The sequence below is a fragment of the Harpegnathos saltator genome, unplaced genomic scaffold (assembly GCF_003227715.2).
Source record: "Harpegnathos saltator strain DR-91 unplaced genomic scaffold, Hsal_v8.6 scaffold10, whole genome shotgun sequence".
NCBI lineage: Eukaryota > Metazoa > Arthropoda > Insecta > Hymenoptera > Formicidae > Harpegnathos > Harpegnathos saltator.
The window spans coordinates 1,157,501-1,183,505 of NW_020229873.1; the positions used below are offsets into that span (position 1 = coordinate 1,157,501).

Below are 26,005 nucleotides of genomic sequence, written 5' to 3' on the forward strand. Positions count from 1 at the left end.
GAGAAAGAGAAAGAGAGAGAAGCAAAGAATGTACACACACGTTCCACACACTCGCGCGCGGCACCGAGGTACACAAACTACATCACACGATGGACTCGCCGCACCGCCGTTCGCTCGTTCGCTCGTTCACTCACTCGTCCGCCCGCTCATACGCACGCACGACGAGGCATTTAACCGAACGTCGTATGCCGTTGCCGCCGTCGCCGCCGCCTCCGCGGCTGGCGCTTGCGTCACTTCGCCGACCAAGACCACGTGACCGGCGGTCACGTGCCGCGCCGGCGCGGCGGGAAATCCGAAAGGCGCGCGCCGTCTTAGTTGAAGTTCTTTAACCCTTTCACTGTTAGTGGGAACTATACTTTCCACCGTTTCTTTATTCAATTTTGCGTTGTAAATCACAGAATTTTGAAGAACCAATCGGGGATTTGAGTTTTCCAGATAACTGAACAGTTATTCAGCATAGGTTTAATACCCAATTATTCATTTGTGATTATTTATAATAAATCAAAGTTGAAAAAAAAGGTTTCTTTAGGGAAAAATCGATTCCTCAGAGAGTATTGAATGTAGAGGTCTGAAATTTTCACCAAATATTTTTCTGATGTACAAAAACATATATTTTTTTCAGTATTTTTTTGCAGGTTAGATTTTCTTTTTATAAGCAAATGTTTCTACAAAAACGGCCGAAATTTGGTTTTCTTGCACTTTTTAGTTCTATTTTCCTAGTTTTTTTCATTCTGTATCTCCATCTTAGCCATATTATCAATATTATTTTACTCAAAAATGAATGTTTAATCTCTAGTAAGCATAAATATATGCAGTATTGAACATTTTCGCACATAAATTTTTTCCAGCTCGATCGAGTTCCATCGTCCAGAATCATATGTTCTTATTACGACCTGGTCATTATTTAATAATAATTGAAATTTTCATTAATTTTGTACATCATGGTCGCCATATTGAGTCCGCCATTTTGAATTGTGCAAATCTGATTTTAGATTCGTAATCAGTGATTCAAAAACCGTAGGACTACCAAATATTTTAATAATTTTCTCAAGAGAAGTTAATTCAGCAGCGAAAGGGTTAAGGATTGAACGATAAAAATACTGGGAAGTTTTTGCAATACCGTCTTTCATATACGTTAAACGTGAATCGTGAATGCTGATTGATCGCGTACATTGTGACCTTATTTCTACGCGAATAACGTTTACGATTTACGTTTACTGTATCTGAGAGACAGTATTGCAGAAACTCCCTATTATCGAGGCAATATCGGTTCTATGTGCAATTCGCGATTCTGCGTGTGATTGGGGTTAGGATTATTTGAAAAGACGCGTGAGTTGATGTTACGATGAAACTCGGCTCAGTATCTCGTGAGATTTACATTTGGTGTAAAAACTTGAGGGTTATCCGGAGATCGATCCTTCTTTTTCTGAAAATTTAGGACGCCAGGATTGGAAGCTGGAAAAATGGGATGCGTTTCTTCTGCTCGTGCAATTGATTATATATATATAGGTAAGGCTCAGTGCGAATCATTTCTCAAAAAAGTACCCGCGACTATATCCGTGTATTAATTTTATATATGTGCGTTGTATATTTATATATAAAAGAATAACGCACTAGTCGAGTATTTAATATTGGCTACGCAATATTTAATTTCACGCATAAAAGAAAGCCCGATTTGCGAGCGATGAGAGGAGCGCGAGAATTCCCCTTTGCAACTCGCGACACCAGATAACCACGAAGAAAGTACGGGAAAGTACAACTCCATCGGCATAATTTACATTGAACATTAAAGCTGAATGAAGTTGTAGTCGTCGATGATGCGGTAGCGGTCTTCTCGGTAGTGCACCAGGTCGTCTACGAAGCGTTGACTGCTCGCATTGTGCAGTTTTGCCAGCACGGGAGGCAGCGATGTGACTCCTGCGGTGTTCGCCAGGTCGTCGTAATAGTGACCTTGCTCCGGGCCCATCATGTGAAAGTGCTTCTTCTTCAGGCCTCTCTCTGCACGTCTCGCCATCTCCTCGGCTTCGTCGCGCAACATATCCGCTCTCGCGGGAAACTGCCTCTCGCCGTGCCAGTGTCGTAGGATGAATCGCACCTTGGGGAAAGAAATTTGCAAGTAATGCGACGGTGTTACCATGACCGGTGGCAAAGAACGTAGTCACAGTCAGCCGGCCGGCACCCGGGACACGAGGTGACTTTCTAGCGTTTTTGCCTTTTCTTTTGCTTCCCGTCGCGCATTCCAACCGCGCGTTCCTTCGTTCCTTCTGAAGAATAGAATTGTCTCGAAGAGGATGTACTTGATTATAATGGGGAATCTGTTACTACAGTTTGAACCTGAAGAATACGTGAGATGAGAGGATGGAAAGATCTGTCTTACCTGCAAATCAAACATGCTAAACGCGCAGACGTAGAATGGAAGTCCCACAAATGCTAAGGTAGGATTCTCTATGGACACCAGATGTTTCCAGAGTGGCGTGACCATGTTGGAGTCTACTCGAACTCCACAGGATTTAGCGAGGAAAGGAAAGCTATATTTGTATCCTTTTCAGAGAAGATTCAAAACGCTGATTATTGTAATTTTTATTATGCTGATAATAAGCCTGGTAATAATTCTATATGATTAGACTGCAGATGTTCATGCAGATTTACATCTTGAAAGAAAACAAGTGCAGAAATAAAAACAGGAGCGAAACATATGCATAGTTTATTTCATGGGAGATTTTCTGAGATTAAATTGTTTATGCTATTAAGTTATTTATGATCTCCGAAAATATATTTTGCTTTAGGCAGATTTTCTTCTGTTTTCATTCAAGTTGTGTATTCGCGTGAACTCGTCCGTGATTTCTTAACGATTTCAATAATAAAGAGAACTCTACCCGTGCAATGGAAGACGACATCGACCTGCTCCTTTGTGCCGTCTGCAAAAACTGCTTCGCGTTCCGTCAATTCCACCACATCGGCTTTCTAAAAAGAAACCGTCGCAAGTCTAAGAAGTAATCTCCGCGTGATTTTACTATTTTCTTTCTGAGCTCGTGCTTCTATCTACCTGCACAACGTTCTCAGGGAACACTGTGAGTATAGTCTCTTTTATGTGATGACTCAGAATCACACGATTCGCGTTCTTGGATATTTCCAAAGCCAAATCCATACCTGTCAGCGAAAACAAATAAAAAAATATAGCGTTTTAATCATCGCGACTAGCTTTGTCGAGGGATTTTTTCGTACTCTCATGTGAAGATAGTAAACCGACGAAAAAGAAATACTTCCTCATTTATTAAATTTTAAATTGTCAATAAAATATTTTATTGATCATTTTCTCCAGTTGATAATGAAAACGAACTTTTGAGAGTAATAGTTTGAACATTTTTATTTTCAAAGAATATGCGAGCGACTCGTATAATGTCATATGTACCGGAAGGTCCTGCCCCCAGGACAACGACATTCTTGCCGTTAAAAATCTCGGGAACTCTGTAATCGTGACTGTGAATCTGCTCGCCGACGAAGAGGTTCTGGCCGGATATCTTCGGCATATTGGGCTCGAAATAATGACCGTTGCACACCATGACCACGTCGAACGACTCGGTCATGAGTACGTCCCTCTGCAGATCCTTGACCTTGACCGACCACTTCCGGTCCCCCACGGCCGGCTCAATTAGCTCTACATGATGCAGCAGCTGCAATGTAAGGTATTTACGATATGCCACGACAAATTTAGCCGTGATAGTTGAACTTTCAATAGTGATAGTTAACTTTCAATTTAGTAGCTTAAATATTTAATTTTGGATTTAACAGTGATTCGTGTTCAACAAGTAAGGATATTTTTAACGTAGTTTTTAACGTAGACATCGCGTGTTTCGCTTTATTTTTGCATTTGCAATATGTGCTTGTGTACTCATTGCAGTTTTATACACTCACACGAATGTAAGGACGTAGTGTGAAATGATCACAGTACGCGTTCAGGAAATCCAATATCTCCATGCGCGACAAGTAACTTTGAGGTCTTTCTGATATTGAATAATCTGGATAGCCCATCACTTCCTTCGGCAAATTAGTCCTAGCAGAATGGTGAACGGCAGGATTTTTACAGGAATTATTTATGTGATACACGCAAGTATATTAATTAAATGCATTATTAACTTTTATATATTCTCTCTATTTCTTAAAATTATAATATTAGTTTTCGTAGACGTATTAATTTTCCTCTCTCTCTCTCTCTTTTTCTCTCTCTCTCTCTCTCCTTTCCTATGCACAAACACCAAGAAAACGAAAGTTGCTTCGTAATGAAATGCTACGTACCTGAGGCTTTTGTACATGCTAGTGTGAATCGGCAAGCCGTATCTATCGGAACCAGTTTCCTCCCGGTAGACCCAAGTGCCGCCTATTTGGTCTGTTTTTTCGTAACACACCACTTGATCATCGTAAGTACCGGAAGTGCAGTGCCGGAGCGCAGCTAGTCCAGCGGCTCCTGCACCGATCACGGCGATTCTCATAATCGTCTAAGCTTCGCAGAACACGAGGAATTCTCATTAATACCTTCGGCGAAAGTTATTGATGGTCTATTTTGCAGTAGTTACGAGGTGTGATCGCGATTTTCACGCCGCGTTACACGGCTAGTTCCGATCTGTGTCTACTTAACTACCTGTTTGATTGTTTAATTCAATCTCTCCTTGATTTAAACTTTAAATGAATGTGTCTGCTGTTCTGCAAATAATTTTACCGAGGAGTGAAATAAAATTTAATTAAATCTTAATGTTTTAACTGCATTATCGAGTATATATTTTTATACTGCTTGAATACGATAAAATTTATCTCTTATTTAGTTTTCATTTGCTCTGCGATTTAATCTTCTGTACAAGTCGTTTGTCATTTACTTTAATCGTAATTTTATCGTCAGTTTATATAACGATAATAATATATTAAATATAATAATAACTGACGAATCATCCGAATAGGTACTCGTCATTATCACATGTGAGTCGCTAATTTTTCTTTCTCTTAAAGTTACGTATCATTGTATACGTTAGCGTACATGCCGAACGGTATGTTGCGGAATCCGTTTATGCAACTTTTCTTGTCGAAATCACGAACCAGTTGCAGCCTGCTCTGATAATTTACGACTTTGCATGTGCCGCCTATGCTCGTGAAAGGTGTAACAGATCCGATCGAGAACCAAATACTCGCACTTTCCTTCGTGCGATGTTCTAATCGTAAGTCCGAAGAGTCGTATCGTATGTTTATCTTAGCTTTTATCAAACTATTGCCAAATTTTATCAACAATAATTTTGTCAAATTATCATACTTGGTTTTATCACGTTTGATGTGTGTCTCGTGTATTCGAAAGCTCCGCTTAAAAAAATGGAATTGAAAGTATGATAACGTACATACATATATCAAGCACATGTACTGTGTAAATAGTACGGGTTTGATTAGATTGATGAGGTAGGGCAAATAATATCGCGTCGGACGGATTTATAAAACAAATGTAGCACGAAGTTCTGATAAAAAAACTCGACGAACTCATCCGACGGATTGACGCGATTGATATTTTGCTATCACGCCGAAGACTTAAATATAATTTAACGTAAAGGTATGCCTATATGGTACACAAGCGGCTGCTGAAACGTTTTCGCTGACAAGTTACCGCGTTATTTAACAGCATATAATTCATACATATTGTCAATCGTAGCGCTTGCATACTGCTTTTCCACTTTGAAATATACGAGTTTTTATCTACACTAGTCCCATCGAATTTTATAGTTTTCTTTTACTTACAGATACGGAGATATGGCACACAAAGCACTTGCACCGCAGAGACCAGAGGAACGCACGATACATGTATCTCACACGGAGATTAAAAGCAAAGTGACTAAGCGTAGCATTTAAGAAACAAGAGATACAAGGTTATTACTGATAACGAGGTCATCTACCATACCTACATGAAATATAGATACTCTACGCCAGAATTGACGAACGCGGAAAGTAACCTTCGACCTCTTGCCTGTTCATTTCATTATTTTCAAGCACGATCGTTAGTCACTGCATCTGTTCGTGTTATATTTGGAATAGCTTTTGCAAAAGAGAGACCGGGAAGCATCCGCAAGAAAGAAAAATTGATAAAACAATAGCCAAAGTTGTAGAACATGGAAGAGGCGTTCATCTTCTTACGAGATAAAATATTTATACTTTTATTAATTAAAATACAAATTTTATCGGTCATTATCACATGACTCGATACTTTGATCACATGGAAATGCACGTTTCTTTGTAATTTTTTATTGGTTGACACGATTGTCAGAAACAGCATTATTTTTATCGGTCGCACAACAATATGTCTAAAAAATTTGAAATATAGTACACAAATGTGTCATATTGTCGGTGGGTATTGGACAGAATAAACGTGCGATGAAAGATTTGAAGTGAATGTTCGTTTTGTAATGTGGCACAAATGGAAGCGTCAGCGTGTCTTTCTTTCCGATTCCCATTTATTTCTGTACATCATGTACAACTGCATCGCTGCTCTCGCATCCTCCACGGAACTGTGTTCGCCCACTTGTATCTGCTTGCCTAACAATTCGTACGTAAGCTTCTTTAGGCTGGGGGTATTACCTTTCGATAACTGTCGAAAGGGTTTATATCTCGAAGTGTCACGTAGGTATCTACGTGGATGAGACAGGTACAGTACATCAAGATCGTGCTTCAACGCATGGCCTATTAGAAGGCGGCCCTTGAACATGTCCGCCACTTCCTTTTGTACAACACTGAATTCCTCTCCATTTAATAACTGCTCTGGTCGAATACCACTAACAGGTGTTCTATAATCCACAACCTTCTCCCTTGGTTTGACATACTTATCGTACATACAATCACCATATTTATTTACAATTGACACTCGAGCCACCATACTTTCTGTGCCATCGCCAATTCCAACCATTTCGCAGTCTATAGCAATCTGCTTCGTCAAAGTATTTTCCTGTTTATTTTTGGTAGCATTATGCCTCTTATTCTCATTTTCTGAATTCTGCAATTGATAGATACGTTAAGAAATATATGTACATTATATACAGCTTATAAATAAATAAATCAATTATATATATATATACATGTGTATCAAAGTTACTTCAAACAGAATCATAGCATCTTGAGTACTTACTGCATGACGTGAAGTAGCGTGCATTTTTAGAGATTTTGGATGCTTTTTAGTTTGTGAAATGTTCCCCTCGTTGCTTTTTTCTGTTTTTGGCTTGGAAATCAAGTTTTTATACATAGCCCAATTGGCTCCAGATGCTTTACGATCAATATTTGGAATCAAATGTGTAGTTTTATTCCTTTTCTCCATAGCATGTGATGTACCGTATCTTCTAAAACAATATTACTTTCTCTTATCGGAGAATTCCTTTCTGATAAACATTAATCATTAGAAGATGATACAAAATTGCTCTCAGAAAATAAAATACACTCACTTAATAATTTTAACCTAATTTTCCAAGTAGTATTATCTAACTTCTAATCTGTCTGTTTTATACCTATTTGTAGTTATAACATTATATTTTACGTTAAACATATAAACTATGTATAATTAATAATGAAATTCTTCAATCTCAAAAAGAATTTTTTTTATAGTAAACACATTTGACATTAACATAACCAACAATTGTTTCGAGATCAAGATAATTATAAAACAAATAAAATTATTTGTTGAAATGTTAATAATATCATTGATAATAACTTTTATCACGATAGCAATTTAATTTATTCAAAAATTCCTTTATTTATACTACTTTACACGTTGAAGATGGTGGCGAGTGTGCTTTCTGTTACGTTCACGTGTAATTTTAAATCCGGCCAATCTACGAATGATAAACTGCCATCTCACAAGAATTTGAACAATCTTAGAGAGTTCTCTAAGTGATTTAAATATCATTATTTTATGTAATATTTTATGTAGACATATAATTTGTAAATGACAAAATGATGGAATATGTTTCTCTTAGTATATAAAATATGCGCACATATATAATTTCATTTTTATTCTATGTAATTGGATATTTTCTATGCTAATAATATTGTTGTATCAAAAGTGCAATCTAGTTCAACTGAAAACAAAAAATCTAGTGTCACACGAAACAGTAGTGTGTTTACGGAATAATCTAATTATAATAAACCTCGACTTAATTTGAGGTTAGTTTATGCTAGTGATACAAAACAGTGCTTAAAGATTTTATACGCGATTTCGATTCTTACCTATGTAGTATCCAAATAATAAAACACGACGCGATGATCAAAGAAAGGAACATAATTAATTATCTTACGCGATACCGATTCCGTCGGCTGCGTAAATTCATTCTTCAAGCACTGATTGTCTGACTGTTTGATGAACAGAGTACCTTCTTGTTTGATTTTGTGAAATATTCAATTCCACAAGTAAATGTTCATGAAACCTGTTTCTCTTCTTCCTGCACTTGCTTTTTATATCTTTCTTATATTATCTTTCTTTATCTTTTTTATATTTTATTTTTTTTTTATATCTTTATCTTTTTGCTATATTATAATACATCTTTTTTACGATTAAAATAAAAATATATTTCGCATTTCTCTGCATTATGATAAAAAAGGATACAAAAAGAAAATCTGAAAAAGGATACGAAAAACGAACAGGTAGATACAATAAATTTTGTGTTCTTATAGTATTAGAAGATATAAAATTTTCCCGCTAAAAATTGTAGCATGTATGCGACATTTTGCGATGCCTTGAGAGATGTCGCAGTGAGCGTGTATATTTCTTACAACCTGTGTTATCTCAAGCATCTTGACGCATGCGATACGCGCCGGTTTACTTGAAAGATTTCAATTTTTCCAGCAACTTGCGATAGCATGAACGATGATTGCAGCACGACGACTAAGGAAACGTTCCAGGAACCGCGGAAGAAGTTTTGGTTGGTGAGTCTCGGCGTATTTTTCGATTACGCATATCCACGTCTTGTGCAGTCAATCATCGTAACCGACATTCGGGTGTCAATGTCATTAACATCAGCGAGATTGTACGTTTCCTTTCCGTTAGAATTCGTGTCGGATTACCGCTATGTACGTCGTAACATCGGTACTCGTTCGAGATTATTCCTTGCTCTGTGTAACGAGCAATAATGATTGTTGTTAGAAATAATGTTAATTCTCGCTCTTTGTTCACTCAGAGATCAAGAAAACGACCAAAGAGCGATGCAATGAGTATTAGCTCAATGGACATCTCCATAGATTCTGACATAGGGAACAAGAAGAAACGACCCAGAATTACAGAAGTTGCCAGCAGTATATTTCCATCTTTGGTTGCAATGAACAAACAGAGGAACATTATGCAGAGATCGTTCACCATTGTACCGGATTCAGATCTGTCGATCATTGAAGATGATGCTGATATTGGAGTATCGCGTAAAAAGTATTTACAACATAAAATGAACTATATTTCATTGAACTTTTGAGTGGAGTTCTTTTAAGCAATTTTATCTGTCTGTAAACATATATAAACACAAAATATTCTCTATTTTCAGGTTGAAAAAAAGTACTGGAAGCTGTAACAATTTGACAATCAGAAGCTGGCTATCAGATGTCGCGCATACACAGGATAAAGAATGTTTGAACACTGTGCTAACTCGGAGTGAAGTCAAAAGGCAGGAGGCAATTTATGAGCTGTACTGTGGTGAAAATGTGCTGTTAAATGATCTCTTTATATTGAGGGACTTTTATTATGAACCAATATTACCTACTGGCATTTGTACATCCGAAGAGCTAACTATACTTTTTGGTGATATCACAAATCTTATTCAAATACACAGTAACTTGAGAGATGAATTGCTTCAACTACGAGATAGAAGTGGCTTTACAAAGGTTGTAGGCCCAACAATACTAAAATGGGTGAGTCATTCTTTTTAACAGCATATTTTAGTACACGTTCTGTTTAATACTTTAATCTTTTCTACAGCTGTCGACAATAAAGAAACCATATTTGGAAAGATGTAGGACGTTGATATGGGCGAGACATTTGTTGGACGAGAAAAGAATCGGCAATAAGCGATTTCAGTCGTTCTTGAAAAAACGCCTGGAATCGCCGCGTTCCGTTGACTTGTGGACTTACCTAGACGTGCCACGATCGAGGATCGTCAAGTACCCGTTACTGGTGAAGGAGATCTTGAAACATACTCCAGTTAGCGATGCGGATCATTCGCTTTTGAAAGAAGCGGGTGACGTATTATCTGATTTGCTGCAGGATATCGATCGCACGATGGGCGATGCCGAGTGCAAGCTCGCTCAGTCGAAAATAAACGTAAAGGTCGAACACGATCCTGATAAATACATTGCTAATGCTACGGAATTAATTACGAAAGGATTGCTCAAGGATACACGTGGACTGGTAAGCCTCACATTTGTCTTTTTCTCAAAAGAATTTGTTGAATGTATTATATTTATTATATATTAATATCTTTTTTTTTTTTAGAAATATTATTGCTTTCTTTTCGACACATGTTTTGCAATAACGCGTCCCATACGAAGGTTCAGCAAAAAATACAATCTCTTCTTACCCGTCGTACCCAAGGATCAGATATGTGTACAAGTGGAGGATAAGAATATCGCGGAAATCGGTTTCAAAATTGGCGAGCAATTTTTTATAACTGAAGATGAGCACAAAAAGAGGCACTGGGTCGATTCCTTCGACAAGCTGCGTCTCAGGAAAATTTCGGACAAGGTTCTAAACGCACACGACAAGGAGAATCTACCGAGCGCAGAATTGTCGAAATCGAATTACATCACAAGGGAATCAATGTCTAGCACGAGAACTTCCACGAGCAGTATTAACGATAATTATTTGTCGTTTTTCATAAAGAAGAATCTGCTTAAGCAAAAGCGCAACAGTATCGGTTACATATATTAAGAGGTTTCTGTTGCAATTTTCTCTTGCGATTGTTATTCGCTATATGTCTCTTAAATGTATGTAACATATGTGTACAAATATTGCTATAATTAGCAACCGCGAGATGTTTTTCCACGAGAAATTGGTCCTTTATATTTATAATTATATGCGTTCACTTTATACTTGCATATATCTAAACGACAAACGGGATTTATATACATTTCCAAATAAATAAGGGAAGAAATGATTTATATAAATGCATAGATATGGATTAAGTAAGACAGTATATGGAAAAGAACTGTCAACCTGCTTTTCATATATATATATATATACATATATGTATGTATGTATATATGTGTATGTATATATATATATATATATATACACACACACAAGAGCCACTTGCATCTAATAGAACAGATTCGTGGAACATGCTCAAGTTTTTTTTTCTACGTTAAAATGTGACTTTCGTCAAGTTTTGACTGAGAGAAATTAAATTTTCACTAATATGTATTTTAAAAAATCTCTAAGAAATTGTGATAATATAATGATGTTGGGACAAATCTCACAAACTTGGTTGAGGATTGTTCTATTAATATATACAGCTCGTTGTAAGTTGAAACTCTAACGTAATAATGGTCTTCTTCGTCTTCTTAAGAAATCGGGATACTTAGCTGTGTGAAAAACTTGTATATTTATTCGTTCCACGAATAACTCTCACAAGATTCGTTTCTTTATATTTTCAATAAATTGACTCACTTTAGCCAATGATGTCACTTGAGCTTTTAGTCGACGTTATAAATAAAAGGATATTTTTACGGTTTAGTAGGTTTCATCGCGTTGCCGTCAGGATAACGTTTCTTGAAGGCTTTGATGAGCTGCGGATCGATTAGATGGACACCGTCCACTTGATTACCCAAGGTGATCCAGTTGGGTTGCACATTGTGCGGCCGACCGAATAGTTCGATCTTTCTGGTACCAGGACTCATACGTTCGATGATACCATAAATCTCGTCAGGTTTATGGCTAGTAGCACGTACTTCGGCAACGATCACGTCGCTATCCAGACCTCGATTGATGCGAGGATTGCCCTTCATGCCTACTAAACAGTGCTCTTTGCCATGGTTCAGCCAGTGCCCGGTTCTGCCTGTACGTATTATTCTCTGCAGTTGATTGGTCTTCACCCAAATGATCTCGTCCACCCTTTCGTAGCCCCACAGCTGCAGACACTCTCTGCCCAATTCCATGGCTCTACCGGTTACCCATAAGAACAAAAGTCCTTCGTCTTGAAGGGCTGGGATCCCTAATTGTCTCATCTCGTCGTCTGACATGGTACCGTAAGGCAGTTCCATATGAATATCCCACGGTGGATCAGCCATGATCACCGCGAACTTACCTAATACCGTCATATCTAGATAACGTAAGTCACATTGAATCCATTGCGGTGGATACAATGTCAGCTCACTGCCTGCATTGCTGCTGGTACCACTGCCGTTCTTACTATCCAGATTAAGTGTCTTGTTAGTTGTGGTGCTGCTAGGGCTATCGGAATCGTTGGTCTCCTTTGGTTGTGCTGTAGGACCGTCAACCTCGTAATGGACATATCTAGGTAGTAGGAAAAGCTTGTTTGAGGAAAATAATAGAAAAACCCTCATTTCACGGGTAACTTCAGAAATATCGGAAAACATTCCAAGCGAACTTGTGCAGGTTCGGAAGAATTCTTACTTGCATGTGTCCATGTGAAAGCAGGTGTTGAGGAAGCTGCAGTCCCCTAATGATTCATCCGTATGGCTCTGTATGATTTTCTTGAAGTGCAATTTCTTGCATTTCTCCGCAAATCCCAGGCCGCCGTTCAGTTTCACGCAGTCCACCCGCGTGCCATGCGGGCAAAACTCCATGACTTGGGCACCGCCTTGAGAGCGAAACCGTTCTGCCAGCGATTTCTCCTTGGACGTTTGTTTGGACAACAGGTCTAGAATCTGTTCGCCGACTTTCTTACTCTCCTTCTCTCGAATCGTCGGCATTGAGATCAAGGACATGATGTCCTCAGTATTCTTTCTCTCTATTTTCGCTTGCTTCTCTGGCAGCAAATAGTCGTTCAATTCAGATGCGGAGGTCTCTGTGCTCTCTGCATTTTCCGTATCATCAGATTGGGATTGATATGAGGACTGGGACTCTGTGAAGGACAATACTGTGTATCCAAATACTCCATTCTCCGTAACTTCTTTGATCCTGAGGACAAACGCTACTTATATACTTATACTTGATACATTGCGACAAAGTAAAATAAGATTTTATAGTATGTTGCATAATATATCATGGAAACTCACTAACTTAACTATATCTTGGGCAGCCAGTTTTTCCAGAATCTTATGGATATCAGAAGTGGACACATCTGCGTTTAAATTTTTGCGCAGTTGATCTATTAGATCTGCAGATGTTATCGGCAAATTAGGTAGGGACTCATGTAAGATACAGAGTATATCTCTTTCATATTCATTATGATCCGAACGTAGTGACAATGTATTAGAATCTGCAACATACATTAGAATAAGAATGCATTGCTTTGTGTTAAATATCAAGTGGAAAAGTTTCAAGGTTTTGCATTATGACCATAATAATATTTGATACCAGGATCTGTTGATTCTGTCTTGAGAGCAGAAGGTACTGGAGTGGAGGTGAGAGTGAATAATTCATGTCTTTCTCGTTTTCTTTTCTGCAGTTTCTCACGTAGGCTATTCCTTTTTATCTTGATTGCTTGTATCTCCTCAAAGGCGTCCGACATGATTCAACTATTGGTTTCCAGATCAAAATTGTTTTAAGTATAGCAGATCACCTATTATTTATGAATTTCTTAATCAACTTGAAACTTTTAATTTTTAATATTAAGTAACTCTTTCGTCAATGTTTAAATTACAAGTTTGTGTTCAAATCAAATGAAATTTCATTGCCTGTTTAAAGGAAAAATTAATGGTAACGACCAATTATATATAATTCGGATTCTGTATAAAATCAAACATATTAAATAAATCAAGAGATTCACTGAGAGCTGTCGTTGACAGATTTAGCTTGGCCTAACCAAAACTTCTTCCTAACCTACTGTATTTCAACCTGTTTTATGACGTATATATTACATGTATATTACTAACATATATATGTAACATACTAAATATTATTTTCTGTTTTATCAGCTTGTATATTCTATACTGAGAACATGTATATTAATCTGACATATCTTTCGAAAATAAAGATTGATCACTTGTCATCAAGTCATACTACTGGAGAAACGACAGTTCGTCTGGTCTGTCGTTGAGTTACACTACCTCATTTTTTAAGAGGGATAGTAGCGGCTCGTAGCGGAGATTTTGGTACGGAACAGTTTCGAAATTGTGAATCTTCTAAATACCTAGCGTTACCTTAACGTGCGAAATATCTCAGTCGCGTGTTCTAGCTTTCCAAGCTTGGTTTAGTATTTAATATATTCTTGTTTTTTCTTCAAAATTCTGTTAAAATGGCAGATACCCAGAAATTCTTTCTAACGATCACACAACGTATATTCAGCAATTGGACGGCATTGAAGGTAAGTCCTCGCATATTCTTCGATCTCATGTTAACCTTAAATTCAAATTTCATTTCGTAAAACATGGTATAGCTAAAATGTGCGAACTTTTCACATTATAATCGATCGATTTTCAACATTATAATCGATCTTTGTTCGTTTTCAGTTAGCAGTGGAGCATGGCATGTGTTCAAAAGATAACGCGGTAGAATTTTGCACATACGTCACGGACGTGCTATATTTGAATGGTATGCTCTTTCCATCTCTATCGATTTAATACAAAAAATAGAGTACTATGTGTATTTTTCAGTATGATAATTATCATATATTTATGCTATTTTCCCAGATGGATTAGACGTTAGCAAAGTTGCTGCAATACTTGAAGATTATATGGATGACTGCTTTAGCACAGAAATAGAGGATGATAGTGCTAGGGAAGTAGCAGATATATTACTTCAATTTTATCGATATTGCATAGAGGGCAATGAGTCTACAGCAAGAACAGAGTTTGAGAAGCTGCCACCATTGCAATCTTGGCTCTTGTTGCCACAACCTGTTCAGCATAGTCATGTAACAACAAACTATGACAACAAGAGTAGTTCTGATGAAGATATGGACTCGAATAATGAGAATACAAATGAGGAAGGATGGATGACAGTCAAAAGCGGGAGACGTAGGAGATAATTCACAATGTTTTATACAAATGATATCTTTACTTAGCAATTTCTTGTTATAAAAGAGTGAAAAGACACGGAGCGAGAAATACAGACAGGTGCGCATATGTTACTATAACATAATACGTGCGCGTATGTTTCACAGTCATACAAATTCCAATGCTAAAATTACCTACAGGAATATTTTTAACCTAAGCAGCCTCTTGAAATAATTGCTAAATGTCATTTAGCAAGCGTGTCTTCTGTATCTGTAAACACAAAGAATAAGTCGTGAGCAGAGCGCACGTTTGGAATTATTACAGTAAAATTCTGTTCGCACTCTTTTAAAATTCTTCCGAGTGGATATTGCAATCTTGAGAGCATTACCTTTCCCATTCTGGGATAAACGGACGGTATAATAGCCATTGTGATATTGCATGCTCTGATCCTTCTCCGGCCTGTTTTGTCTCCTCTCGCCAGGGCCTGCCAAACTCAATATCACTGGCAAGAACAGCAACCCGTGAAACAAACCAAATAGTACCACGGACGAAAAGAGCTGAAACGAATATGAAGAGGATTGACATGTCTGTCTCATTTAAGACAATGATATTTTATAAAGTTAGTACTTTTGGATCCGTACCCTGAAAAAGGCCTTAAAAACGTAAGCCTGACTGAAGCCTAACAGGATGAAGGCGAGAAACGTACTCAAGCCACCGTTGAGGACAGCCGGCCCGATAACGTTGAGCGTCGTTACTGCTCGTTCTGCAAACACAAAATGAGATAAAAAATACCACAAAAATACCAAAAATACCGGAATTCCACTATACCGATATACGCTCGTCAGACGTTGCCGGCCTTCCGCATGAGAAGTATCACGACGTTAGGAACTCTAAGTGGTAACTGTTTACTTTATGATAAACCCCGAAGTTTTGTTACTGCAATATACACTTGTGATCCTTGTTGTAATTGAATTCTTATCATTCGCGCCAGCGTACCTTGCTTAGTGCCGCTCGAACGTATGAACTCTAAGCCGATGTGCGCGGCATAGTCGACTGCCAGGCCAGCACATAGCAAGACCATGATGGTCGACGAAATTTCGATGGTCAGGTCCATGAAGTACATCGAACCTAAAAGGTCGACGAGTGTGAACAACACGCAACACATCACCCAGAAGGATGCGCGTAGATTCCTCAGCAACACCAATGTCACTATCCCGACCGCCACAATCTCCAGGCTTAGATTCCTGATTAGTTCCTCTCCGATGATCTGCAAAGATCATCGAGCCTGTTAGCGACCTCCTGGATAGACTCTTCCGAGCTCACTAGCTCGCTTACCTTGTTCGACGCCCATGTCACGTAGTCTAACGAGTGAATTGCGATGTGCTCGTGACCTTGGCTGAAGTTCAGCGACATCATGGAGTCGCGAACAGTCTGCATGGCGCGTATCTGATCGGACGTCGTGCTGATGGGAATGTGTTGTACCGGAATCTGTGATGTCTGAAATCGTCGGCGCGCGACAAGTGAGTAAACGAAATTGCTTTTTATTCGGGGAGCGTCAAACGTGTGTACATCCTGCGATACATACCGTGATATTGTAGTCGTTGAACGGTAGTTTGTCGAACTTGATGTCCTGGATGTACGCTTGACCCTCCACCGTTAATAGCAAGTATTCCGTGAGGATGTTGTAATACTCGTCCTTGTCTTCGATATAACTTGCTGTGATGAAAAACAATATGTTGTCTCAGTAGATCTTGTAAATTTCACTGAGGCAAGATTCGTTATTTAAGATCGATATTCTCTCTTTAAGGCTCTTAAATATTCAACCGCTAAGAATTAATTCAGACCGGTAAGAGCTGAAATTAAAAAAGAAATTTGCTACCAAATCCGTGAAACAAGGTGTTTCATCGAAGTCTAGTCACGTTGTATATCATGTGAAAGTCACATCGGATTGGATTTTGGAGATCGAGTATTGCGGACTGAAGATTGTGATTTGACCGATCCGGCGACAAAGCGCGCGAGCCATTATCAAAGTTGATCGGCTCGTCGAATTCCAGTTTCCAGTTCTAGTCTTCACGCGCCGCACAACTCTCTGATTACCTTTGCCAGTGGTGTTGAGCCACTTTTCATACGCAACGAACCACGGATCAAGGGTGCGATTATTGATGTACGGGTTTCGCCTGAGGGCGTCCACCAGCTGGGAAAGCGTCTGACGGTCCTCGTAGTAGTTGACGCCAGTCAGGTAGATGTTGACGTACTTGCCGTAGCGTGGGAAGTGCTCCTTCAGCTTGTTGTTGAATCGTATCGGGTAGGACTCCTGGTTTAAGTACATGAGCGGATCGAAGTTCTGTTCCACCTGGAAGATCGCCCACACGTTGATGCACAGCAGACCGACGGTCAGCAGCAGAACGATCGTCTTCACCCACGTCTTCGTCACGCACGGTCCGATGTACTTCTCAAACATGATACGCTGAAAGTCCCGTCGGCTGCACTCGTTCGCACGCCAACCGGCTTGTTGCGGCCGGCAACAGCAGCCGTCTTTCTTTGCGGCCAACCTCCTCTCGTCGTACACCAAACAGCTAACGAAGAACGTGATTTCGTAGATGTAGAGGAACAATATGCCCATGGCCGCGAACATGCAGAAGGACTTGAGGAACGGCATCACTGTTGTCATACCGATACCAAAGGCCACCATGTTGGTGAACGATGTCACGGTGATGGACATACCTACAAATATCAGTCAAATTCAAGCGCATGTACGTGTGTGTATGTGTACGCGCGCGCGCGCACGCCAATTCTGGTCTTAATTTTAATAACAGTCCCTATTAGCACTGCTATTATTGCGAGCGCATCACGTGTCAACGTATGAGCTTTCTCATATTTTTAGTTCGTCCACGTGTGGTCCCGCGAGATTTTCGTCAAAAGATTCACGTCGGCAACGCATAGGTCAGGCGGCAGCGCGATGTTATTTTTATCCTATTCGACAGCGAGCTCTGCCAAGGGACGCACCTGATACTTGAATGGCTTTCGCGATGCGCTCGGATATGGACGAGGTCTTGTCCTTCTCCGACATGGTCTCGAGGCTCTGCATGATGACGAACATGTCGTCGACGCCGATGCCGAGAAGTAGGAACGGCAAGATCGGATGTACTGGGCCGTAAGAGAATCCCATGTAGTAGCATATGCCGTAGGACGACAGCAGGGCTTGGCCGACCACGCTAATGCCCATGAGAGACAGATAGATGCGCTGCTGGAACGCGTTGCACCGACCGATCATCACGATCACGTAGATCGTGATCAGCGACATGCCGCAGAATAACACGGTCATGTTGTTGTTGACTACCTGGTGCAGCATGTCTTGATAGCTGCGCAACGTCACCGCGTAGATTTCCATCCCGGGCGGCAGGGTCCGATTCGAGTGCAACACCCGCTCGATGAACTCCACCTCCCAGTCGGGCGAATGCGAATTCGACTTCTTCAGCATCCAATACATGATGGTCGCTCGTGCGCCCTTCACCCAGCCGTTCTCGTCGTACTCGATGCCCGACAGCAGCGGCGCGATGTTCGATAGGATGTCTTTCGTGTGTCTGCCGATTGAGAAATTCAGTTCACTGCCGTGAAACGCGAAGATGACAAGGTGTGCGTCTTAGTGTCTCATCGAGTCCGCCGTGGCGCCTCGTTAAGAATTAATATAATTGGCAAAATGTGTAAGGCAAGAAAGAATACAAGACTTGGGATCACGTTAAGATGAAGTTTACGTCACAGATACGTGTGATTGTACAGGGTGCTAAATTTCAAACGTAACAGGTAAAAAATCTCGAAAACTATGAAAGATACTAAAGAAAGCTAAAACACGTGTTTCGTGATTTCGAAGGGGAAAGAGAATGGCATTATCAGTTTTTTATTTGGAGCACTATTATAGTAATATATTCTTGATAGTAAATAAAGTAAAAAAGTATAATACTATTTTTTCTTTCGACGAATATTTAGCGAGATATTGTAAGTTAAATGTTGAAAATGTCACCAAGTTCTCCTTGAATATCTTTGCTAAATATCTATTGCCAAAAAATATTAGGCAAATAAAAAAATGTTTCAGACAAAAGTTGTTCAAATTAATTGGTAGAAAAAGAAGATATAATAAAAAATTAGACTTTCTATTTTAAAAAATTAAGTTGACCTTCAACTGACCCTGAAAATGCCCTCCAAATAAAAAAACTGATAATGCCATTCTCTTTCCCCTTCGAAATCATGGAACACGTGTTTTAGCTTTTTTTAATATCTTTCATAGTTTTCGAGATTTTTTACCTGTTACGTTTGAAATTTAGCACCCTGTGTAGAAGATTTTTGGAAAATCAAATTTCCGTCTGCAAGAAGACACTAATTTATCATACTGATTTATCGCGTTGTATAATTTAAATTTTTAGCTAATTTAAATCAGTTTATCGTATACTATAGACTTGGTTAAATTGTATTCGAAGATTCTTCACGCGGAAGACTCCCGACGCTTGACGGTTTGATCGAGCGGATCTTGCCACGCGAGATTGATCTTCACTCACTTATTCCGCATAGCCACGGTCACGTCGTGGAGAATCTCTCCCTTCGTCAGTTTGTCGACATCCTTCATCCCTTCCTTTTGCCACAGCTTCAAAAGCGACTTGTAAATACACGCGTCCTTCGACATCGTGTCGTTGATAATCGACAGGTATTCCTCGGGGAACTCGCTTTTGTCCATGGTGTCCCACGTGGCATCCTGTTGGAACCACGTGAAGTGCCTGTAAATACGACATTTTATCGCTTTTGTGCCCAAGAATCATCGCCGCGTTTTCTCGGCGAGAGGAACACTCACCCGGCGCACACGTCTTCCCAAGTGTCGTTCTGTACCACTATGCTCTTCACGTCTCTCTCGATATCTTTGATCTGCAATCGGACGATTAATCGTGTCATTACGCAACTGCGATGGAGCCAGAAGGATAACGTGCATGTCACACACACACAATAGTCATACACATGTACAATGAAAACGGACAAGATGTTTAGTTGAAAAACTACCATGAGAAATCGACCACACGTCCGATACTAATCGCTGGCATCACGTCATTGAACTCGGAACGTCGCGCAATTAATATCACTTAAAACGACGAACGACGACTCAGAGACAGTAGAGACGTCTAAAATTCAGCCTTCCAGACGTCTCTAAGACGCTCCTGGGAATCTTTGGGATATTTCTGCTGCCCACTTCGATTGTCGGATCGAGTATATCGTCGAGTATCTCAGAAAGCGAAGCGGAAGGAGGACAACGAGTGGACGCTCGCTATCTTAAGCGGACGCGACGAGCTCGTCTTAATTATCGCAGGGGAGAATTGTGTGCATTAATGTGGAAAAGAACCTTCGTTGATACTCGTATAATTCATGATCGCCTATGTACCGATCGCAGCACTTCGGGGTCCAGCACGTTCGGAGCGATGACGATGATACTCTCGTGCCTGAGATCGTCCCGGAAGTGTTCCTTCACCCAGGCGGCGTCCTTGCGGAATACAGAGCCGATCGGTACGTACAGCTCGACCTCGTCGACCTCCTCCCGCCAGAGTATCACTCCGAAGCCGCAGATGATGTTCAGGCAAAGCGATATTATCAGCCAGAGCCATGGCTTCGTGGCTATGCTGAGTCCGATCCTGAAGAGTATGCGAGAATACATAAGGATGAGGAGGAGAGACATACACATAGATCCAGATGGAAAAATAAAGATATGGATATATAACGTAAAGGGAAACATATGTTATGTATATAGTAACGAAGAAGGTGAAAACTTGAAACATCGATTGTCGAAAAAGCGTCGGCCGCGCCAGATGTCTGCGAATTCGATCCACGGTTCGTGATCACGAGACAATGGAGATCGATACACCACCGGCTAACGGCAGGAGCAATGACCTCTCATTCAAATGAGAGACGGAAACGAAAGACGCGTAGACGTCACAGAACAGTCGCTCTTGCATAATTTACATTGTGACACGCGCGATTTACCTGGTGAATGAAAAATATTTTTCATTTTTTTACAAAAAGAAAAATGCTGTACATACGCGCGTACACACACACACACACATATATATGTGTGTGTGTGTGTGTGTTTAAAAATATATATGTGTGTGTGTGTGTGTGTGTGTGTGTGTGTGTGTGTATGTATGTATGTATGTACATGTATGTCACCGCGATGAAATAACGTAGAAACTGCACTACTCCGACATGCAAAAATAAACATAATGTACACGTGTATATGCGTGCACGCGCGTGTAAGAAATCACGAGGAACTAATTAGATGCGTGTAAAATAACAATCTCGAGGTCGCTCAGATTTCTCGGTTGAGACGAAAGCTTCCTTCTCACGATACGCGCTCGCTATCAAGCCTGAGGCCACTTGAGCCTATCAATTAATCGCCAATTAGGGATGTAGCAAATGTGTACCTTCGCAGCACGCGCGTCAATTATAATCGTCAGATTTTCCGCGCGTGACGGTTGCAACAACAAACCCCTTTGACATGAAACCACTTCTCGGGAAGATCTCGCCGGGTTACGCAATCTGGTGTGCATTAGGAATTGGAGGTTCTCCTTGTTCTGAGACACGCTGTTTGTGTGTGTGAAAACGAAGACGATAACATTGATGGTCAAGACACTGACAGTCAAGTAGAGAACGAAATGGGAACCTATTAGTCTTAATGACGGATTATTAGTGGACGGATTTTACGTTCGTATCGCAAACATAAAGAATACTAATATTTTTGTATTGAGATTCGCAGAGATATTCACAGAGATATTCAATCGTTAAAAATTAATTTAGGCTGATAAGAGCCGCATAAAATATTGATAATGAATTCTATTTTTACGGAACGATAATATTCTAAATACAAGTCGTTTCAGCAACAGCGCCTTGAAAACATCTTTTCAAAGAGCTTTGCAGAATAATCGTGCTGAGAAATGTAGCTGTTTGACGTCCAATCGCTTCCGATTGATCGTGATTTTTATTTTTTCGTAAATTAAATATCGCTTCAACGTTGTTTGGCGATATTATCGTCGGAGAAAAGAATCTGGAGATCGATTTCTTCCGCAGCTTTTAATCTGCAGAGGTTATCGTCTGTTTCCGCACGAACGATCAATAGATGATTGGGAATAGATAATCGAGTTCGCACGACGAGGATGTCTCGATAAAAGTCGAATCGTATCCGGTTGATTGTAGCATCACCGTGGCTATGCACCGATTCGTTTGATTAACAATAAAAAGTATGGATCGAGCCGGCGATCCCGTTGTGACGTTACGATCGTGAAAATTGGTTGAAATTTACGCCAACCCAGTAGCAGTTAACACACGTGACCATGTCGTCTATATTTCTCTCGTTCGGAACTGATTATCTGACGTGCGGCCGTATATGTGTGCATGCAGAGAGAGAGAGAGAGAGAGAGAGAGAGAGAGAGAGAGAGAGAGAGAGAGAGAGAGGTGGATTTACAGCATTACGTCATACCACGAAAAGACAAAGCGAGGAACGCCTGATATGATGTCGTGCAATCATAATGTGCTCGGCATTAAAACGGCGAATTAAAACAGTTATATAATAAATATTCTCGCAATTTTCTTGACAGTGAGACATTTTCGCTCTCTCCTTTATTACTTTTTATAAATAGCCTCGGATATTTTAAGATAAACATGCCGAGAACTCCGATTTTGTCGCGAAGCGTATCTTGTCGTTATAATCATAACGCGCTTAAGAGCGCATAACGTATAATTTTTAATTATTTATGTACGATTTAATCGCACAGAGAAGGGACATCGCGAATTCGATGAAAAATATTTCGCAGTTCTCGCTAGTGAGCTCGGCGAGTCGATTTTTCCTTGCTTTTCTCCTGCTGTATTCTTACACACGACATAGTGCTAATGATAAGAATTTATTCAGTCACCTTAGAGATCAATAGTGCCGCAGCTGCAGCGTCGTTTGCATACCTGCAGAATCGTCTGCAATTGCAAAATCAGCCGTAAAACGAAATGAGTGTAGCAAGCGCGACTGAAGAAACCCGAGACGCGTCTGCATTTCGCGTCTATCAGCGTCGTACTTATTGTATTTCAAGTCCCATGTCGCTGGATAAAATGCAATGCCAAGTGGGGCAACCGTGACGTTACTTCCGTGAAGTGCAATTCATGAAAAGTCAATAAAACGCACGAAGACAACGCAAAGAAGAAGAAGAAGATTGCCGAAAAAGAATGAGGGAAGAAGATTGAATGCTGCCGCTGAGAGACTCGAGAAGAGTCTTCGCTCGGCGAAGCGAGCGAAAGTACAACCTTCAATTTTCGCTCCCTTCGAGACTCCGGAATCTCATCTTCCATCTTCGTCGCTTGCCAGATCGCCGTGAACAATGAAATCGCGACACGCGATCACGACGGCAAGGCCAACGACAGCACGCGTCTCGCTTTCGCGGCAGTTTAAACTCTTTCTTTTCCTCTCCTTTGTGTCTCCCGAGAGGGGAATCTTCATCGTGGGCCCTTGAAGGTGGCTTTTTACTCGAAGGAAAGTGCAGCCGAGTTTAAACGTGCAGCACTATTACTCGATACGTTCCGTCCAACCTGTCCGCTCGTTTCTTTATGATACTCATCAGGAGAAGCGAAGAAGAAGAAGAAGAAGAAGAAGAAGGAAGAACTTCCTGCGATTGCATTACTCACCCTGCGCCCAGCGTACGTCACACGCGCTGAAGAAGAAAGTCCAACACAGGATGAGCACGTGTTGAAGCGAGAGGAAAGGAGAGGTCGGGAAACATCATTGAAGAACACGCACTTTTCGATTCTCTTCCCGAGGACTTTCGGTCCTGTCCCATCATGTACCACCCTACCCAGCCCTCCCGCGCCTCTGATCCCTCACGTGTGTCAGAAAACTCGAGGGGATCAGCCGCGGAAGCGGCGAGCCCTTCTCTCCTCCGCCCCTGTCGTCGGCGGCGTTATTGCGAAGCTCTTCCGGGGAGGGTCGACGCGCGGTCGAGTCGAGTCACACTCACCGGTAGAATATCCGGTCGGAGTTGAGGTGAAAGTCGAGCAGCAGCTCCTTGCAGCGGTTCCACGTGATCGCGGTATCGCGGCATTCGTCCTCGCACGTGGTGCTCGGCATGTTGACGGCTGCCACTGCAGTCGCCGATCTCGTGCTCGGCGGCTGTCGGTCGCCGTCGTCGCGCGCTTCCATCCCGGCGATGCTCCTCGGCTGACGCGCCTCGCCTCGCCTTGGCTCGCAGTCTGGCTCCGAGTTCGAATCCGAGTCCGGCTGGCTCTGCGGCGAGAGCCGCTTTTTGTTCGACGCTGCTTCGCCCACCGACCTACCGACCAACCGACCGACTAACTGCTTAACTGACTGACTGACTGACTGACTGACTGACTGGGCTGCGTAGCGTTGCGGCGAATGAACGCGGCGCTCTCAGTCTCAGGCAGTAGCCTCGAGTCCGCTGCGTCGCGAGGGGATATTGCAGTACACTGCCAGCCGAGCGATGCACGTCGTCGTGGTCGTGGTAATCGTCAGCGAGCATGCTGCAGCGGATGGCTGGACACCGCGATCGGCGGACCATGAGACTCTCCGCACTCCACACCTGTGGAGCAACGAACTGCTCGGCTCGCGCTTGTCAGCCACTTTCCGTCGACGCACTCCGTCGCGTCCAATCGCTTCCAACGTAGACCACATAGAATTTCATAGCGCATGCACCGCAGTGAAGGGATGCCGATGTCGATGTCGTGTGAGATCGGCGTGTGAGACCTGCGAAAAGAATTACACGTCGGCGCCGTCTGCTGTTGTTACGGCGCGCCGTTATGGCTGCTCGTTCTCGTCTTCATTGCTTCATTTCGAATCGCAGCTTCCAGTCGATTTTACTTGCCGTCTCTCGTCGTTTTTCACTCAGAGTGGCGGCCAGTGGAGAAACAACGATCATCCGAGCACTCGGTAAACATTATCTATGACTTACTTTAGGTCTAACAATGACATCCGTCTTCCGAGGTCCATCATCGACTCCATCGACTCGTGTTTTCGGGTCGCGATCAGTCATTACGACTAGTCTTTGAAACTTCTTAGTTGCCATTGATAGTAAAATTTTCCACAATGCTCTTTCGGTTTTGCCGCTCGAAGAGCGGCCTTGGAAACATCTTCCATTGTTTGCGAGCGAATGAGTAAGACCATCGCTCACGTGGCTGAGGTGAGCATCATTAGAATGCCGAGTCACCTATGCACAAGTGTGATCACGTTGAAGCAGCTCTTCGGAGCAGCCGAGCGCAATGAGCAGCTCATCCGTGAAAACTCGTGAACTTCCTTCTCCTTTGTCTATCGTTTGATCGACTCGCAAGGACGAGTTCGATCGAGCGTCGGCTAGACGGCGGTTTTCGTTGGACGTTTTCGTTATGTTATCGCGATCAGACGAGCGGATTCGGGCAACGGCCGGCGGCATAATCGCCGAGCCGGTTTCAATCAAGGCTACGGCCAAGGCCCTAGCCTCGAGCCGTGTATTATCGAGCCACGTAAGATCGATACAGCTCGATTCACCATGACGATACAAGAGAAGAAGTCTCCGCGATCGCGGAGAAATTCAGGCGACCGTCGTAAACTGACCAACTGGACGGTCGATTGTTAACTCGATCCACTACGGGCAGGTTGTTCCTTAGTTAACTGATAGTTGTTAAATCTGTCTTCGTTGAAATTGAAGGAGAAACCAAGATAAACATGTGATTTAACCTTTAGAGGACTGGTATTTTTCCTTTAAAATTTGCAATTTTTTTCACGGAAAATTTATATATGCCACCCCGGTCCGGAACGAAACGGCCAAAATAAAAAATTTTCAAAATTTGGATTTGGCATTTTTAGGGGCATTTTTTTATATCGCTGATCATCATT

At 41.3% G+C, this 26,005-nt stretch overlaps 7 protein-coding genes and 2 long non-coding RNA genes across 22 annotated transcripts in view; 4 read left to right on the forward strand and 5 right to left on the reverse strand.

Annotated features, from left to right (window-relative positions):
• Nucleotides 1–229, reverse strand: part of LOC105190188 (membrane-associated guanylate kinase, WW and PDZ domain-containing protein 1) — a 12,277-nt gene extending 12,048 nt beyond the window's left edge. For 3 of the 6 annotated variants that reach the window (XM_025297419.1, XM_025297424.1, XM_025297428.1), the window contains exon 1: nucleotides 1–228. This exon is cut by the window's left edge and continues 219 nt beyond it. The gene's annotated coding sequence lies outside the window, so the exon portion shown is untranslated. The other 3 variants (XM_025297421.1, XM_025297416.1, XM_025297431.1) reach the window with 2 other exon arrangements.
• A 743-nt stretch (nucleotides 230–972) lies between these two features.
• LOC105190183 (senecionine N-oxygenase) lies at nucleotides 973–5,860 on the reverse strand. Of its 2 annotated transcripts, none has more exons than XM_011152760.3 (8): nucleotides 5,773–5,851; nucleotides 4,297–4,496; nucleotides 3,916–4,054; nucleotides 3,413–3,674; nucleotides 3,047–3,150; nucleotides 2,877–2,964; nucleotides 2,378–2,541; nucleotides 973–2,095 (listed from the first exon to the last, which is right to left on the reverse strand). In XM_011152760.3, the coding sequence occupies exons 1-8, from the start codon at nucleotides 5,833–5,835 to the stop codon at nucleotides 1,787–1,789; spliced, it is 1,329 nt and encodes a 442-aa protein (XP_011151062.1). In that variant the 5' UTR covers nucleotides 5,836–5,851; the 3' UTR covers nucleotides 973–1,786. The 2 variants fall into 2 exon arrangements, with proteins under 2 accessions (XP_011151062.1, XP_011151063.1); XM_011152761.2 differs by having other exon boundaries at nucleotides 982–2,095; nucleotides 4,297–4,501; nucleotides 5,773–5,860.
• Nucleotides 2,070–4,074, forward strand: LOC112588241 (uncharacterized). Of its 2 annotated transcripts, none has more exons than XR_003112713.1 (5): nucleotides 2,070–2,191; nucleotides 2,328–2,536; nucleotides 2,867–3,071; nucleotides 3,379–3,686; nucleotides 3,902–4,074. It is a non-coding gene; the product is annotated as an uncharacterized LOC112588241 (long non-coding RNA). The 2 variants fall into 2 exon arrangements; XR_003112714.1 differs by having other exon boundaries at nucleotides 3,379–3,681; nucleotides 3,902–4,040.
• Nucleotides 5,837–10,941, forward strand: LOC105190185 (rho guanine nucleotide exchange factor 3). 2 transcript variants are annotated; one of them, XM_011152766.3, is made up of 6 exons: nucleotides 5,837–5,900; nucleotides 8,858–8,937; nucleotides 9,189–9,430; nucleotides 9,543–9,906; nucleotides 9,974–10,402; nucleotides 10,487–10,941. In XM_011152766.3, the coding sequence occupies exons 2-6, from the start codon at nucleotides 8,872–8,874 to the stop codon at nucleotides 10,919–10,921; spliced, it is 1,536 nt and encodes a 511-aa protein (XP_011151068.1). In that variant the 5' UTR covers nucleotides 5,837–5,900; nucleotides 8,858–8,871; the 3' UTR covers nucleotides 10,922–10,941. The 2 variants fall into 2 exon arrangements, with proteins under 2 accessions (XP_011151068.1, XP_011151069.1); XM_011152767.3 differs by lacking the exon at nucleotides 5,837–5,900 and adding an exon at nucleotides 8,637–8,655.
• LOC105190184 (RNA exonuclease 4) lies at nucleotides 6,162–8,400 on the reverse strand. Of its 3 annotated transcripts, none has more exons than XM_011152762.3 (3): nucleotides 8,242–8,400; nucleotides 7,151–7,358; nucleotides 6,162–7,018 (listed from the first exon to the last, which is right to left on the reverse strand). In XM_011152762.3, exons 1-3 carry the CDS (start codon nucleotides 8,292–8,294, stop codon nucleotides 6,455–6,457), a joined length of 825 nt encoding a protein of 274 aa, XP_011151064.1. In that variant the 5' UTR covers nucleotides 8,295–8,400; the 3' UTR covers nucleotides 6,162–6,454. The 3 variants fall into 3 exon arrangements, with proteins under 3 accessions (XP_011151064.1, XP_011151066.1, XP_011151067.1); XM_011152764.3 differs by lacking the exon at nucleotides 8,242–8,400 and adding an exon at nucleotides 7,461–7,561; XM_011152765.2 differs by lacking the exon at nucleotides 8,242–8,400 and adding an exon at nucleotides 7,461–7,547 and having other exon boundaries at nucleotides 7,151–7,355.
• A 634-nt stretch (nucleotides 10,942–11,575) lies between the features above and the next one.
• Mettl3 (methyltransferase like 3) lies at nucleotides 11,576–14,163 on the reverse strand. 4 transcript variants are annotated; one of them, XM_011152772.3, is made up of 5 exons: nucleotides 14,067–14,163; nucleotides 13,532–13,692; nucleotides 13,235–13,433; nucleotides 12,626–13,132; nucleotides 11,576–12,505 (listed from the first exon to the last, which is right to left on the reverse strand). In XM_011152772.3, the coding sequence occupies exons 2-5, from the start codon at nucleotides 13,683–13,685 to the stop codon at nucleotides 11,716–11,718; spliced, it is 1,650 nt and encodes a 549-aa protein (XP_011151074.1). In that variant the 5' UTR covers nucleotides 13,686–13,692; nucleotides 14,067–14,163; the 3' UTR covers nucleotides 11,576–11,715. The 4 variants fall into 4 exon arrangements, with proteins under 4 accessions (XP_011151074.1, XP_011151075.1, XP_011151072.1 ...); XM_011152773.3 differs by having other exon boundaries at nucleotides 14,050–14,163; XM_011152770.3 differs by having other exon boundaries at nucleotides 13,532–13,736; nucleotides 14,067–14,162.
• Nucleotides 14,164–14,280: 117 nt separating this feature from the next.
• On the forward strand, nucleotides 14,281–15,273 carry LOC105190181 (uncharacterized). The gene is made up of 3 exons (XM_011152758.3): nucleotides 14,281–14,480; nucleotides 14,626–14,707; nucleotides 14,806–15,273. The coding sequence occupies exons 1-3, from the start codon at nucleotides 14,412–14,414 to the stop codon at nucleotides 15,141–15,143; spliced, it is 489 nt and encodes a 162-aa protein (XP_011151060.1). The 5' UTR covers nucleotides 14,281–14,411; the 3' UTR covers nucleotides 15,144–15,273.
• On the reverse strand, nucleotides 15,153–24,513 carry LOC105190182 (patched domain-containing protein 3). The gene is made up of 12 exons (XM_011152759.3): nucleotides 24,138–24,513; nucleotides 20,534–20,780; nucleotides 19,955–20,025; nucleotides 19,665–19,880; nucleotides 18,118–18,695; nucleotides 17,209–17,835; nucleotides 16,697–16,827; nucleotides 16,447–16,608; nucleotides 16,108–16,378; nucleotides 15,753–15,874; nucleotides 15,500–15,668; nucleotides 15,153–15,381 (listed from the first exon to the last, which is right to left on the reverse strand). The coding sequence occupies exons 1-12, from the start codon at nucleotides 24,317–24,319 to the stop codon at nucleotides 15,356–15,358; spliced, it is 2,802 nt and encodes a 933-aa protein (XP_011151061.2). The 5' UTR covers nucleotides 24,320–24,513; the 3' UTR covers nucleotides 15,153–15,355.
• Nucleotides 15,825–16,276, forward strand: LOC112588257 (uncharacterized). Its single transcript, XR_003112720.1, has 2 exons — nucleotides 15,825–16,008; nucleotides 16,103–16,276. It is a non-coding gene; the product is annotated as an uncharacterized LOC112588257 (long non-coding RNA).
• Nucleotides 24,514–26,005: the final 1,492 nt, after the last annotated feature.

Bases quoted from the DNA above. Each gene is read 5' to 3' on its own strand.
- LOC105190183 (XM_011152760.3), bottom strand. From the start codon at position 5,835: ATGTATCGTGCGTTCCTCTGGTCTCTGCGGTGCAAGTGCTTTGTGTGC. The intron at 4,055-4,296 runs GTACGTAGCATT...CCATTCTGCTAG, and splicing joins AGCATGTACAAAAGCCTCAG to GACTAATTTGCCGAAGGAAG. The intron at 2,965-3,046 runs GTAGATAGAAGC...GTTTCTTTTTAG, and splicing joins TCCCTGAGAACGTTGTGCAG to AAAGCCGATGTGGTGGAATT.
- LOC105190184 (XM_011152762.3), bottom strand. From the start codon at position 8,294: ATGTTCCTTTCTTTGATCATCGCGTCGTGTTTTATTATTTGGATACTA. The intron at 7,359-8,241 runs GTAAGAATCGAA...ATATTGTTTTAG, and splicing joins ATTATTTGGATACTACATAG to AAGATACGGTACATCACATG. The intron at 7,019-7,150 runs GTAAGTACTCAA...TATCAATTGCAG, and splicing joins ACGCTACTTCACGTCATGCA to AATTCAGAAAATGAGAATAA.
- LOC105190185 (XM_011152766.3), top strand. From the start codon at position 8,872: ATGAACGATGATTGCAGCACGACGACTAAGGAAACGTTCCAGGAACCG. The intron at 8,938-9,188 runs GTGAGTCTCGGC...TTGTTCACTCAG, and splicing joins CGCGGAAGAAGTTTTGGTTG to AGATCAAGAAAACGACCAAA. The intron at 10,403-10,486 runs GTAAGCCTCACA...TTTTTTTTTTAG, and splicing joins TCAAGGATACACGTGGACTG to AAATATTATTGCTTTCTTTT.
- Mettl3 (XM_011152772.3), bottom strand. From the start codon at position 13,685: ATGTCGGACGCCTTTGAGGAGATACAAGCAATCAAGATAAAAAGGAAT. The intron at 13,434-13,531 runs GTATCAAATATT...TGTATGTTGCAG, and splicing joins GACAGAATCAACAGATCCTG to ATTCTAATACATTGTCACTA. The intron at 12,506-12,625 runs GTAAGAATTCTT...CCTACTACCTAG, and splicing joins TTTCACATGGACACATGCAA to ATATGTCCATTACGAGGTTG.
- LOC105190181 (XM_011152758.3), top strand. From the start codon at position 14,412: ATGGCAGATACCCAGAAATTCTTTCTAACGATCACACAACGTATATTC. The intron at 14,481-14,625 runs GTAAGTCCTCGC...GTTCGTTTTCAG, and splicing joins GCAATTGGACGGCATTGAAG to TTAGCAGTGGAGCATGGCAT. The intron at 14,708-14,805 runs GTATGCTCTTTC...CTATTTTCCCAG, and splicing joins GGACGTGCTATATTTGAATG to ATGGATTAGACGTTAGCAAA.
- LOC105190182 (XM_011152759.3), bottom strand. From the start codon at position 24,319: ATGGAAGCGCGCGACGACGGCGACCGACAGCCGCCGAGCACGAGATCG. The intron at 16,828-17,208 runs GTAATCAGAGAG...TTTTCATCACAG, and splicing joins GCTCAACACCACTGGCAAAG to CAAGTTATATCGAAGACAAG. The intron at 15,382-15,499 runs GTAATGCTCTCA...TTGTGTTTACAG, and splicing joins TTTATCCCAGAATGGGAAAG to ATACAGAAGACACGCTTGCT.